Source organism: Notamacropus eugenii, chromosome 7, assembly GCF_028372415.1.
Source record: "Notamacropus eugenii isolate mMacEug1 chromosome 7, mMacEug1.pri_v2, whole genome shotgun sequence".
Taxonomy (NCBI): domain Eukaryota; kingdom Metazoa; phylum Chordata; class Mammalia; order Diprotodontia; family Macropodidae; genus Notamacropus; species Notamacropus eugenii.
Genome location: NC_092878.1, coordinates 102,542,052 through 102,557,050, shown reverse-complemented (window position 1 = coordinate 102,557,050; position 14,999 = coordinate 102,542,052). Strand labels below are relative to the sequence as shown.

Here is a 14,999-nt window from a genome sequence, read left to right as displayed (position 1 = left end):
ATGTTCAAACTATACTTTGCCCTAGAGCATTCTGTTTATTTCTGAATGCCACATTTTAGGAAGATCATAAAAAATAAAAGGGGGATCATGTCCAAGGAAGATAACTAGAGTAGTGAGACCATATCCAGTCCTGGATGGTTGAAAGAATTGGAGATGCTTAGCCAGGAAAAGAAAAGACTTTGAAAGGAAATGATAGTTGAATCCAAATTGATGAAGAATTGTCATGTGGGAGGTTTAAAAGAGTCATCCTATACGGAAAACTGTGAAAATGGAAATCTAAAACAGATTTGCCAGTGAGGAAGTTATTAAAACTGAAACAGCAACAGGCATCAACAGCATGACTTGATATTCCAAAAGTTCTATTATTTTTTTTTTATCACAGTGGGTATTCTCTTGGTGTGGACTGCAACCTTGTGTATGCCTTTTCATTCTATGTAATTTTTATCTGTCTTCCCATAAATCTTCTAAAGAGAATCTACTCAACATGCTGTGCTTTTCCCTAGATTTCTTGGTACCAGGCAGATACCTGTGGATCACACATGCATCTGTAATCTTTTCTTGATTGATATATGACCCCATCTCCTTTTCTTGACATGCAACTACTTAATTCTATTTTTAACACAACTTCTGGCACAAAATTCTTCATTGCTAACAGGTTTCAGCGTATCAAAACCCACTATTCACGTGTCCATTACCCTTTGCTCATCTACAAGTTCATTTCTTTGGAGATTGTGCTATTCCATAATTCACAGCTATGAGAAATAACCATGAGAAGAAGAATTCTGGTGGGCTCTTGTTTCAAGGAGAAGCTTAGAATATTAGAGAAGCCAGAAAAACATAACACAATTCTTGCAAATACCATACATACCATACACTCTTCTTCTTCTTATATTTGGTGGTCAATGTGACAAGGCAGTCAAAACAATCTAACACCATCTTAGGCTGTATTAACAAATGCATGGTATCCACCCTTCCCTAGTTAGACCACATCTGGTGCAATGTGTTAAATTCTAGGTTCCACTTTGGAGGAAGGATAGTGAAAAAAATGAAGATTATACAAGATGAAAGTGACCAGGGTGGTAAGGAAACTGGGAAACATGCTATATCTAAAGGAGCTGTTGAAAGATCTAATGAAGTTTAACTTGGAAGGTAATTAGGGGGTGAGAGTGGGGCAAAACATGGACATAAGAGGACAAAATTCCTTCAACTGTACAAAGGTTTTGAAGGGAGGTTATATAGTAGCCTTTTCTGATTTCATCACTGCATTTGGTTGTGTATATGCTTGTATGTATATTCCACACTGATCTGTGAACATACTGTACTCTTCCAGGAGAATGAAAATTCCCTGAGAGCAGGAAAGACAACTTTTGAATTAGTATACTCAACACTCAGTACAATGCCTGGTATTTAGTAGGCACCTAATAAATACTTCTTGATCAACTGTTTCTACCCCATAATGCAGAACACTAAGAGTAATGGGTGCAGATATCCAAGTGAAAGGTTTTGACTTTATGTAAGGAAAATATTAAAGTTGTCCAAAAAATGTAATGGGCTGGCTCAGAAGACAGTGAGTTCCCCATCACTGAAAGTCTAGTCTAGAGCTTCATATAAAGGGAGGAAAGTTTACATTTGGGTCACCCCTGCTGGATCTCCTAAATCTCTTCCAATTCTGTGATGCTAATTTCTTTTTAAAATTTTTTAAATTTAATATTTTTATTTTAAACAATTACATCTTATTTTTTAAGATTACATGTCAAAATAATTTTCAACATTACTTTTCTAAAATTCTGAGTTCCAAATTCTTGCCTTCCCCCCTCTTTGAGAAGGAAAGCAATTTGATATAGATTACACAGGGCCAATCACGCAAAACGTATTTCCATATTAGCCATGTCGCAAAAGAAAACACAAATGAAAAAAACCTCAATAAAAATTTAAAAAATAAAAAAAAAGGCATTCTTTGATTTGCATTCAGACTTCATCAGTTCTTTCTCTGGAGATGGATAGCATTTTTCATCATAAATCCTTTGGGATTGTCTTGGATCTGTGTATTGCTCAAAATAACTAAGTCATTCACAGTTGATCATCATACAATATCGCTGTTACTGTGTACAATATTTTCCTGATTCTGTTTACTTCAGTTTGAATCAGTTCATAGATACTATTTCTGATAAATTATTTTTCTATGTCTTTAGATTATTGAATGGCCAATGCTGGCCTTTGAGGCCTTCGAGAATCTTCTTCCCCAACTATCCATATATGGTTATTCAGCTGAGAAGAGACTCTACTCCTCATCCTTTAAGTCAATTTTGTCCCTGACTACTGGAAATGGCTTGTAGCAAACCTATCCTATACTTCCTAACTTTCAGTGAAAAACAATTCTTCCCTACCTAGGTCCTTATGCAACCTTTGCTCATCTTTGGGCCTTCCCAGTTCCTTTTCCTTGTTTTCTTGGACCTGTGGGAAGCTGCTTTTCCTTCTTACTTTGCTTCATGTGATGAAGCTGAAAGCATAGGCTAGATGTATTGTTTGGCTAAGTTCTTCCCTTGTTATAAAAATCACCTCTCTTCCGCATACACCATGGACACTCTTAGGTGGGCACCTTATGTACCTCTTCCTCCACTTCTTTACACCATGACTCTTTCCTTCTAGATTAACTCAGTTTCCTGTGTAGATCTAGCATTATCTAGATCGTCCATGACTCTCCACTAATGATTGTGTTAACATAACAAATGTGCTGTGGGCCAATGAATGCCAGTCTTTTTTTTTCCCCACTAGTTGTTAGCTAGAGATAAAACCCCTTACTCATTGTAGGATCTTAAATCACTTGCAGGAGAAAAGGTAGGTCCTGAAAAATTATAGATTACAATAAAAATAATGGCATGGACATATATAGTATTATAAGTATATTCGATACATGCAAACACAAAAATTGGGCATAGACATTTTATACGTGAGACAACAGATGGACACTTTGAAGAGAACACTGGTCCTCTGCCAAGTCACTAAAATAACAAGACTGCTTCCAACAGGACCTCCCTTGCTGCACAGGAAAATTCTAATTCATGTTGATAAGAATTTTAGCAGATTAAAAAAAAAAACCCACAAAGATCTTGTTATATGGATGAAATACTCATGGTGAAGGAACCATTAATCTACCAAAGGGTCAAAGAAATCCTCCACAATCAGTCTTCTGCTTGTTTCAAAATTAACAGTGCTTTCTAAATGCCTCTTCTCCATTCTCATCTTTTTTGACTCTTTGCTAGATGTGACACTGTTGATCACCTTCTCTCCTGATTATTTTCTCCTTCCTTCCTTCCTCTATGGGGAGAAGATGAAATCAGGATTAAGTGACTTGCCCAGGGTCACAAAACTAGTGTCTGAGGCTGGATTTGAACTCAGGTCCTTCCGACTCCAAGGCCAGCACTCTTATCTACTGTTCCACTTAGCTGCCTCTATTCTCTGGGTTTTTAAGACAGTGCTCTCTTGGTTCTCCTCCTACATGTCTGGCCACTTCCTTTCAGTCTCTTTTGCTGTACTCATCCATGATCAATAACATCCACAACATGTCCCAAAGTTCTGTGTGCCCTTCTCTTTTCTTTCTACATTCCCCCTTGGAGATCTCAGCTTTGAGCTGAGTTTAATTATCTTCTCCACCCAGATGATTCCTACATGTACTTATCCAGCCCAAATCACTCCCTCCTGAGTTCCTGTCCTATATTGCTAGGCATCTCAAACTCAGCATGTCCAAAGCAGAACTCATTATCTTTCTTCCCAACCTCTCCCCTCTGGTATCCAATCCATTGCCAACTTTAGTCAATTTCTTTCTCTACAAGATCTCTCAAATATGTCTCCTTCTCTCCACTCCTATACCACCCAAGTTCAATAAAAGCCCTTATTTCTTCTCATCTTGAAATGGTCTTCTAGTTGATCTTTCTGACTCAAATCTCATCCCACTTCAATCTATCTTCTAATTCAACTGATTTTTCCTGCAGTATAGGTTTAACCCTTTTACTCCCCCCTTCTCAAAAAACTCCAGTCACTACTGTCTTCAGGATCAAATATAAACACCTCTATTTGACTTTTCAAGTCTATCCCAATTTTCTTAAATTTCATTCATTTCCACACATGATGTTTTTCAGCCAGAGATCAAACCTTGCTGATCAACTCATATGGCATTCCTTCTACAGTTGGTGCCTTCATACTGCTGTGTTCTCCATGCCTGGAATACTCTCTTGCAATCTCTTATTCTTATCATTCCTAGTTTCCTTCGAAATTCAGCATAAGGACCATTTTCCAGAATACCTTTTCCTAGCTTCCTCCAAATAGTTAGTGCCATCTCCTTTAAGGTTACCTTCCATCTATTCTGTATTTATATTGTACAGTCTCATTTATATACATTATTTTCCCCATTAAGATGTAAGTTCCTTAAGGGTAGGGATTGTTTCTTTTTTTCCTTTTCCTTTGTACCCCCTACATGAATCACAGTGCCTGGCACATAGTAAGCACTAATGCTCATTGATTAATTGATTACAAAGACTAACTTTTACATGGGCAGCGAGGTGGTGCAGTGGATAGAGTGCTCAGTCTGGAGTCAATAAGGCCTGAGTTCAAATCTGCCCTCAAGACACTTAATAGCTGTGTGACCCTGGGCAAGTCATTTAATTTGCCTCAGTTTGTTTGCCTCAGTTTCCTCATCTGTAAAATGAGCTGGAGAAGGAAATACAAAAACCACTCCAATATCTTTGCCAAAAAAACAAAAAAGCAAAAACAACAACAAAACCCCAAAGGAGGTCATGAAGAGTCAGACATGACTAAAAAATGACTTAACAACAGACTTACATACTAAAGTGATTTTTCATAGATTTCAGTGCAAATCATTGATGAAAATAAGCCAAGAAATATATTTCCTGATTCTCAATACACTGGTCAATGTTCTCAACTGCATCCTCAAATTTTGGGAGTTGAAGAGTTAGCCATCTAGGCCCACCCAGTCCATTCTCCACCTCTCATAAAATCTGTATTTGGCAAGTGGCCCTCTAGACCCTGCTTGAAAACCTCCAATGAAAGGGAGTCTGCCATCTTCATGAAAGTTAACTTTTTGATGGTCCTAATCATTAGGGTGTTTTTCCTCCTGACATTGAAAATAAATTCGCTTCCTTGCGACTCCTAGCCATTGCTTCTGGCACCAAGGAAAATAATTTTAATCCCTCTTTCACAGGATAGCCCTTCAAACACGTGAAGATGGTTGTCATCTTTCCAAAGTCTTCTCTTTTCCAGACTTAAAAAGCCCAGTTTCTTCAGCTGATCTTTCTAAGACAAGGATTCAAGGTCCTTTTATAGCATCCTGTTTGTTCCTTGATGGCTCTTAAAGTTTTCTGGCTGTTGTATCACAACACTGATTCATGTTGAGTTTACAGTCCATTGGAGACAGGTGTGGAAGATTCATCTTCTCGAGTTCAAATCTGCCTCAGACACTTACTGGCTATGTCATTTAACCCTGTTTGCCTCAATTTGCTCATTTGTAAAATGAGGTGGAAAAGGAAATAGTAAAACCACTCCAGTATCTTTGCCCAGAAAACCTGAAATGGGGGTGCAAAAACAACTGGAAAATAACTGCACAACAACATTGCAGTCCATTAAAACTCAAAGCTCGATTTCAGAGAAACTCTTTCAATTGTTCTTTTTCTGTCCTGCACTTGGGAAGATGATTTTTTGAACCCATCTGTAAGATTTGACATTTATCTGAAATGATCCATTAGGGATAATTGAAACCAAATCCAAAAGAAAGTATGGTTGTGATAGATGTCTAGGTTTATTTTTTTCCTCATCTCTAAACCCCCCACCCCATAAACGTTTGGGGATTTGGGAAAAAATCTTTAAAGAGCTAAAAACTGTCAAGTCATTTTATCACAGACAATAATTATAAACTCTGCTCACTGGAGACCTTCCTGAGAAGATGGAAGAAAGCACAGGAAGGATAAATTCTAAAATGCTCTTTTGATTCTAAGATTTATATCAAACATTAGAGACTTTAGAAGTGTTCAAAAAGTAGAAGTCAGGCTTTCACGAGTATACTTTCTTGTGAGATTGCAAATTAAAAAAGAAAAATGTAGCTTCTTGATTCCCAATTTTGTAAGTCCCTACTTTAAAAAAAAATGTGAGATTTAAAAATATACAAAAAATTCAGACCCTATATTTTGGACATTGCTATATGTGCTTATAAAATATACTGTTCAAGGGGTACAACATTTTGTAAAGGAATACTACTTTCATTTGTTCCTTGAATTAATGCAGAGTGGTTGCTATGAGAAGTTATAAATAATTAGCATACTTCATATTTCAAAGAGGGTGTGGCCCAGAATCCTGTCTACAGAGTAAATCCAAACATCACCAGCCAATGCCACACATTTGAAAAAGGGTTATTTTCTCTTAGCCAGACAACTGTGGCCTTCGGATATATATTCAACTTGCTGTAGAATCTAGCCAAACTTTTTAAAGTATATTTAAGTATAAGCAATCTATTTCTTTCTATACTAAATGGTTTCATGTATTGAAATCATTACAGGCTGCTTGGCAATGACTAATCTTTCCCCTAGTGTACACTGGTTCTGATCTACCCTCCCTCTCTCCATTTGCATCCATCAAGGAAGATTTTCACCTGAATGCTGCAATATCCTGTAAAGGCAGTATGACATAGCGGATGATGACAGCTCCATTGTACAGTGGAAAGAGGGCTCAACCTAAGAGTCACAATTCCTGCGTCTGAATTCTAGTTTTCCAGTTCATAGTGTGAAAGTTTAATCAAGTCACTTATCTACTCTGGGTCTCAGTTTCCTCATCTTTAAAAATGAGGAGGATGAATTTGATAACCTCTAAGCTCCCTTTTTCCAGCTCTATGATCCTATAAAGGCTAGAAACTTCAGCAGTTAGAAGACCTAGGTTTCAATTTTACCTAAGCCAATTACTAGTTTTGTGTGACTGTTGACAAGTCATCCTTCTCTCAGCCTCAGTTTCCTTAATTATAACAGGGGGACATAATAATAGAACCTCCCAGAGTTGTTGTGGTGATCACATCAGGAATTGTGTATAAACAGAGCAAAAAATAAATCGGAATTGATTTTAGGTTGCGGCAGCTGACCGTAAGTAGTAAACATTAAAGCAAAACTCTGGAGCAAGGGTGACTCTCTGTAAGGGAATCACGTTTGTGGATGGTACAGGAACTAGATTTTAGCTAAGTTTCAGACAAAGTTTATGTGGAGTTAGTTTTTAAAAATTAAAAAAAAAATAATGATAGGTGAAGAAGAGCCACTCCAGGCGTTCAAAGATAGACTATGTAATCCAGTATATCAACCAAAGAACATGGGGGCAAGGAAGAGAATTAGGCACCATACTTTTGCCCCTCTCCATGCCTCAAGGTATAAAAAAGGGCGTCATTTCCCTTTCCTCTTTTTTACCCCCTACCCTCTTTCCCATATTAGGCACGGATGTAGTCCTGGAGGGTGGACCTTGTGTAGGAGGGAGTAAGATGTGATAAAGTGAGGCAGTTTATAACAGTGGACTGTTCTGACTAAGTGGTGACCCTGAGGTCTTTGGAGAGAGAGAAATGGATTCTCTTTAGCTCGAGCAGAGCAAAGCTCCGGAAAGCCAGGATTCCAGCCTGAAACAGGGCAAGCAGGGAAAATGTTGCTAACTTAATAGGTTCAAAGTGAGAGAGCTAAAAGTTATCTTTGTAAAGCCAAAAGCAATAAGTAAATCTCACTTGATTTTATATAGTTTATTCTGAAGTCACGTTTAAAAAAGAAAACCCCAACAACTGGGGCGGCTATTAGTGGTAGGTAACAAAGCAGAACTCTGGAGCGAGGGAGACTATCAGTAAGGGAATCACATTTGTGGATGGTGTAGAAACTACTCAAGAGGGTAATTTCCTTCTAGAGTGTCCAGCCCAACTTGAAAGAATAGGGAAGACAGGACTGAGGGTATTCAGCACATGCAAGAATTACTATTATGCATTTGCTGGAGTGTCCCTTATGTTAGAGTTTCTCTCCCCTCCCCCTTCCTTTTCTTCTTTCCCTCTCTTCCCCCTCTTCTCTGTCCCTCCCCTCCCTCCCTCTGCCTCTCTGTCTCTCTCTCTCTCTCTCCTTCTCTGTCTCTCTCCCTCCCTCTTTCTCCTTCACCCCTCCCCTCCAAATCTCCTTGATGGAGGTCGAGGTAATGAAGAAAGCTGAGGAATCCCAATATAAAGAGTGAACCAAACTGAATGATTCTGTAAATGTGAAAAATAAAGTCAGAGGGGTTTTCCAATGTGTTTATTCATGTTAATTTTTCTGCTATTCCCATTGCATAATAACAATAATGATAAGCTAGAGAAAGGAAAAAGTATCTTTAAGGAAGAAAGGACAAGTACAATTAGATGTTCTGATACAATAGAATCTCTTCTAAGTAGGGACTGGGAAATACCCCAAATACCAGTTCAGTCCTCTGAAAGCAGAGACCATGTCTTGCTTATCTCTTCCCACAGATAAACAGCACGGTGCAATTTACCATGACATATGTTGAATGAACATGTGTTCTATTTCGACCTAAGAAAGAGTCAAAGTCAGGGATCCCAATCCTTAGTTCTAAGATATCCCAGACATAGCAGAGGGAACTGGACCCTGTGGATAAGACACTCAGCCACTCTGGCTATGAGCTTCTACACAGTTAAGTGAGTGACTAACTTGGCAAGTCTCTTCCTTCACCTGTCTCAACCTCATCTACCTCACAAGATTAATGTTGTAAAGATCAGAGGAGAAATAAAATCCTTGGTAAACCACAAAGCATTATAAAAATGGTATCACCGTCTTTGGTGAGTTCCAATGTGCTCAACATTCCAACAATTATTTCAAACAATAGCTCACTCCAACTTTAAAAGAAATCTATTTTTTAGATGAATGAATAAATAAAGCTTTTATTAAGCATGTATCCTGTGCAAGGAGGCACTGTGTTAAGGGTACAAACAAATCTGTTTCATTCAGTAATTTTAACATGTCCAAAAATGGAGCTCCTCTTTCCCCCCTAAACCTCTCCCTTTTCCAAAGTCCTCTTGTGGTGACCTAATCTGCAACACTAGATGCACTTTTTGAGGATTTCCTCACCCATAATGAAATCTGTACATCTCCTATACCAGCCTCTTTCAGGCATCTCCCCGTCATACTGAAATTCAGTGTCCTAATTGGTTCTCTTGCTTCTAATCATACTCCAACTCCAATTCAGTCCCCGTACAATTTCCAAAAGAACTTTCTAAAGCCTTGTGCTTTAACTTTCAAACATCCTGCTCAAGAATGTTGAGTGGTTTTTTATTTTCTCTGGGATAAAATAGAAGCTCCTCAGCTTAGTATATGAAAGCCTTCACATTCTCATACTTTGGCTCTCCCCTCCCCTGCTGACTTATTTTTGACAGTACCCCTCTGTCCCTGCCACCCCTGCCTCTTGCCTGCAATGCCAGTCAGCCTCTTAAAATCTTTAGCCTACTTTAAGGATCACCTCCTGGAGGAATTCTTTCTTAATGCTTCTAGTTGTATATACTGAACCTAACCCCTATTCCCAGTAGACCATAAGCAACTTGAGAGCAGGAGGTATTTGTCCTTTGCTAATTGTATCCCCAAAACTTAGCACAATGTCTTTCACAGAGCAGGCACAGTCACAGATTTTATGCCACATTTTTTGCAGAAAAAGTGAGTGTGACCATTATGTGAAGTTTAAAAAAAATTGGGGCAGTATTACTTAAAAATCATTTATTACTGAACTGTCTTTGGTATATGATTAGCATGCACGGAACACTCATGAATATACATTAAAATTGAATATTGGCGATGCTCAAGCACTGAGAGCTCTAGGCTCACAGATTGTAATGTGCAAGACATAAATAGAATCCATATGCCACTGGCAGATGCATTGCTGCTCTGTTTACCTTTTAAGTGACATGATGAACAGAATTATACCATGCGACGATTACATGATGAAAGGCTATAAACCAATTTTTGGACTGAAAAATAGGATGTGACAATTTTGTAGTAGCGAGGACTAGATGGTGAAATACGGTAAATGTCTATTGAATTGAATTTTGTGGGTAAGAAAGTAGCCAGAAGAATCTTGAATGAAACCATTGATAGAAGATTGAAAATCACTGGTCCATTCCCTGATGTCCATTCATGAAAGGGCAATAAATCAGTCAACAGGCATCTATTTATTAAGGGTCTGACAGATAGGTGGGGCAGTAAATAGAGCCCTGGACCTAGAGTCAAGAAGACCTGAAATTGAAACCCACCTCACACACTTATTAGCTGTATGAACCTTAGACAAGTCACTTAACTTCTGCCTCATTATCTTCAGTTGTAAAATGGGGATCATAAAAGCACCTACCTCCCAGGATGAGGATCAAATGAGATAATGTTTGTAAAGCACTCTGCGTGTGGGACATAGTAGACATTTAATGTTTGCTTCCTTCCTTTCTGACATTAAGGACACAAAGTCAAAAAGCTTAACAGATTTGCTCTCAAGGAGTTAACATTCTAACGGGAGAGATGACCCAACTTAGGTATTTACAAGATAAATATAATACAGGTACACAGATAACCTTAGAGGGAAAGGCACAAGCAGGAGGATGAAATTAGTAAAGTCCTCCAGCAGAAGGGGACATTGGAGCTGAGTCTTGAAGGAAACCAGGGATTCCCAGAGACTGAGGTGAGGTGGCACTCTGGGTATTGGGGGGGAGGGGCGGGGGAAGAAAGGGGGAATAGTCATTGCAAAGTCACAGAGAAGAGAAATTTTATGAGAGGTGTGGTAAAGCATTGTGGCTAGAAGGCAGTAATATCCTACATGTATGGAGTAGAAAGGACCAGGATGTGAAGATCTTGGAATATTGAGTAAAGGTTATAAAAGGACTTTATTTCCTGGTTAGATCTGCATTTTAGGAAAATCATTTTGGCAGGTGTGTGGAAGATGAGCTGGAGCAAAGAAAGACTTGAGACCAACTGGAAGGCTATTGCTCCAGGTCAGGTAAGCAGGGATCCAACACAGTTACTGCTGTTAAGAGGGCCAACCAAAGGGATGTATATAAGAGATACTATAGGAACAAAAAAATCTGACAGTCTACGTGAAATGAATGAGAGAAGAGTTGAGGCTTGACCCCTGAAATGATAAACCCATATGAACTGGAAAATAATAAAGAAATTTATTAAATGACTTGGAATCTGAGAGATCTAATTTTTTTCAGTGTCTCTGTAGAAACATAATACTTATCTGTAATTGATTTGGCAAATACTATCCTCTTAACTCCTAAGCAAACTTAGAGTCTGTGGTGTCTCTTAAGAAACTTATGAGCAAAAAAAAAAAAGCCCAGGTAAAGTTGGAAAATGACTATTTCCTGGAGTTTTTATCTATTTTTTAAAATTAAATCTCAAATAACTAAATCTCAAGTTCTTAAGGACAAAATTAGGTGATAAAGATAAATTGCTAGGCATATCTATTTCTTTTAGACAGAATATCTTCTTATACAATTTAGAACCTTAGAAACTAAAATATATTCATTTATTTCTTTGTCAGGACTTTTAAATCATTGCATTCAAACAACTACAATAATCCGATGGTTCGTAAAAATTGAATAGAATATTTGTTAATTTTTGCTAGAATCGTTGCACGAACTATAACTTAATATCTTTACTTAATCCCATTTTTAAATCAGTGGTTGTTTGGTTGGAGTGAGGTATGTTGTTTGCTTTTTAAGTAACATAGCTCCTTTAATTTCACAGTCACTTCAAATAAAAGTTTATTGCTGGTCTACGTGAACTCAGAAAGAATGTCTCTTTGAAGTCCCAGGCAAACCACTGGATAAGAGCTACATTATCCTTTTCTTACCTGGAAAACAAGTAGTCAGGTGTTCCATCAATGCTTCTGGTGTGACAGGTTTTCTTGCAGAGTTCATTGCTGAGATGGCCAAGCAAAGGATTTCCCCAAGTGGAATAAACTGAGATTGACTGATGGGAGACATGCTGATTGGAGAGACATCACCTGTAGAAAAAGAGAAACCTTTTAATCAAGTACTCCATTAAAGAAATGCAATTATATTCTAATTTTCTCCCCTTCTCCCCCCTTCTCTCTCTCTCTCTCATACACACACACACAGACATACATACACACACATATATATACATACATACACACACACACATACATAGATGCAATAAAGTATTCTAAGATTTAATCCAACAAACAGTATCCCCACACACTATGCTAGGCACTGGAGACACAAAAATAAACTCCCTCAAGATGATTACAACCCAACACAAAGGACAGAGCTATATAACCAAGATTGTTATACAGTAGCACATTTCATTTAGGTTAAAAAAGCGTTAAAACATAGTTAAGGCTCCTCTTGTCTTGCTAAATAAAGTAAGAGTTTATGACAAAGCAGATGGGCTAACTTAGGGATTTTCAAATTTTTTTTAGGGGGTGGGGGAGAGAGAAAGGTTTCAATGATCCCCTTAGTAATAAGGTGAAGTCTATACATCAATCTCTTTCTCCAAATAATTTTAAAAGCATAAAAATTTAGAATGACAAAGGAAACTAATTACAGTGAAATACAATTATCAAAAAAATTTTTTTTGAAAATAAGTTCACCTACACCAGGTTAAGAACTCCAGGGTTCTTACCTCTTGGGTTCTTAACTTAAGCCAACTCATGATACAATTTAACAGTATAATTTTAGCCATAACACACACATATAAAATAATTCTGACACCATAGAGCAGATCTGAAATGAAGATGAGATAGTCTATGTAAAATACGAGGCTATTTTGTTGTTGCCCTAAAATGCATTTTACTTTTATCTAACCAAACTTTTTATCTTTTACTCCAGCTCTCCCTCATTCTCAAATTTCCTGTTCCAGGCCAACATATTGCCATCCTCACATCCTCTCATACTCATCTCATCTAACCAACATGTTGCTAAAGCTTATTTTTTCTTTCTTCATGTATCCTTCCATATATGCTAATATACATAGCATTACTGAGGACACTTCCTGCACCTTTTCATAAAATACAGTATACACTTATAAAAAAAATCCAAAGATATCTTTGCTAAACAACAAATAAGTAGAAAAAAAGATAATGTAGCAAAAGAAATATCTCAAAACAGTGAACATCTCTAAAGTTAGGAACAATGCTCCTAAATTGGATGAATTATCACAGAATGAAAAGAATGAAGTTCTTGAGATGGGTCACACATATGTATATGATTAATATTGAAAATGACAGATAGTTGTTAACATAACTCAGCTTCGTCATGTTTAGTTCATTTTCCAACAAAACCGTTTGAATTAACTAAGCATTCTCTTTTTAAAATGTGTTTATTCCAAAGCAATAAACTGGAGACTATCAATATTAGTACAATGCCACAATACCCAAGTATTTATAGAAATTACTACATAGAGGATTAATTTTGATTAATTTATGATTCACAAGCAAAGAAAACTTGTCAATCTAAAGTATGAATGCATATGTCAATATTGTACTCAGTATATGAAATGAATGATCATTTGAATAAGCAAACATGGTTTCCTTCTTTCATAGATTTAAAAAGTCAAAGAGACCTTCCAGATCATGAATTTAGACTACCATAACCAACATATTACCAAAAATACTGAGGCCACGGCTGGAGCTGTGAATTGGTCCTGGCATTATGGAAAGCAATTTGGAACTATGTCCCTAAAATTATCAAGCTGTGCATACCATACCTTCTGACTTTGCAATATCCTCATAAAGAGATCAAGGAATGAGGAAAAGGGCCCAGAGACACAAAAAATACTTATATAATCTTCTTTTGCAGTGCAAAGAAATGGAAAATAAGGATTTCTCAATCTACTAGAGAATGGCTGAACAAGTTATGGTATATGAAAGTGATAGAATGTGTGGAGTGTAAGAAATGATGAAGGGAATGGTTTCAGAGAAACCTATGAAGATTTATATAAACTGGCACACAGTAAAGTAAGCAGAACAATTCATATGATAACAATATTGTGTGTTCGTTCTTCGTTGCCGAAGAAGACCATGCCATCAGAGAAATGATGACATGACTTGCACTTGACTTTGTTTTGAGTGAGGGAGGGCTGTGCAGATCACCAGCCTCCTTTCTCCTCCAGAGCCATCTGAATCTAGTGACCAGATATTCAGCAGGTTGACTGGAGATGACCCAGGATGAGACAATTGGGGTTAAGTGACTTGCCCAAGGTCATACAGTTAGTGAGTGTCAAGTGTGTGAGGTGAGATTTGAACTCAGGTCCTCCTGATTCCTGTGCTGGTGCTCTATCCACTGCACCACCGAGCTGCAACAATATTGCAAAATAACTTTGAAAGACTTGAGAACTGTGATCAATATAATAACCAAACTTGATACTAGAGAACTATGATCCCTCCAAAACTAATCACCATCTGACCAATCTGGTGCTTAGGGTCTCTGAATGGACCTACACCTACACTGTTCATCATCACAGGCCCACACTTGGAAAACTCTTTTTTCATTGTGACAGGACTTGCTGGAGCCAGTCTGTGATGGCGAGGCAGCCTTCTAGGATCCAGAGTCACCTAACACCAGAATGAGGCAAGGTAGCAGGATTCTAGTGGAGAGTCTATCTCTTCGTGTACTTTTAATTTAAACTGATTTTTATCAATGCCCCTCATGTATATGTTCACCTAATAAAACCATTTCTTATGAAATGTTATTGTTTTCTATTAGTAATATTCTAATAATATTGCTTTCTATCATTTTTCATCGTAAATGTACAGAATCTCAGGCATACCATTAAAAGCTTTTGGGGTCCGAAGCTGGAGGACATAACAATTAATCACTGCATTGTTTCTATTTCTTAAATGGATTACATATTCATGAAAACTAAGAAACACATTTGTAAAATATGCCAAGGGCCCAGTTGCATTGCAAAGATAGCCCATCCTCCTTTTCCTCT

The 14,999-nt window shown here is 37.6% G+C and overlaps 1 protein-coding gene across 13 annotated transcripts in view; it reads right to left on the bottom strand.

The window, feature by feature from the left end:
- Positions 1–14,999, bottom strand: part of STOX2 (storkhead box 2) — a 224,924-nt gene that overhangs the window by 32,039 nt on the left and 177,886 nt on the right. For all 13 annotated transcript variants that reach the window (XR_011970517.1, XR_011970518.1, XM_072624416.1 and 10 more), the window contains one exon: positions 11,896–12,048. Coding sequence is in view for 11 of the 13 variants with exons in the window: in XM_072624412.1 (XP_072480513.1) it covers positions 11,896–12,048 (153 nt within the window). In the remaining 2 variants the exon portion in view is untranslated. The remainder of the gene's footprint in view (positions 1–11,895; positions 12,049–14,999) is intronic.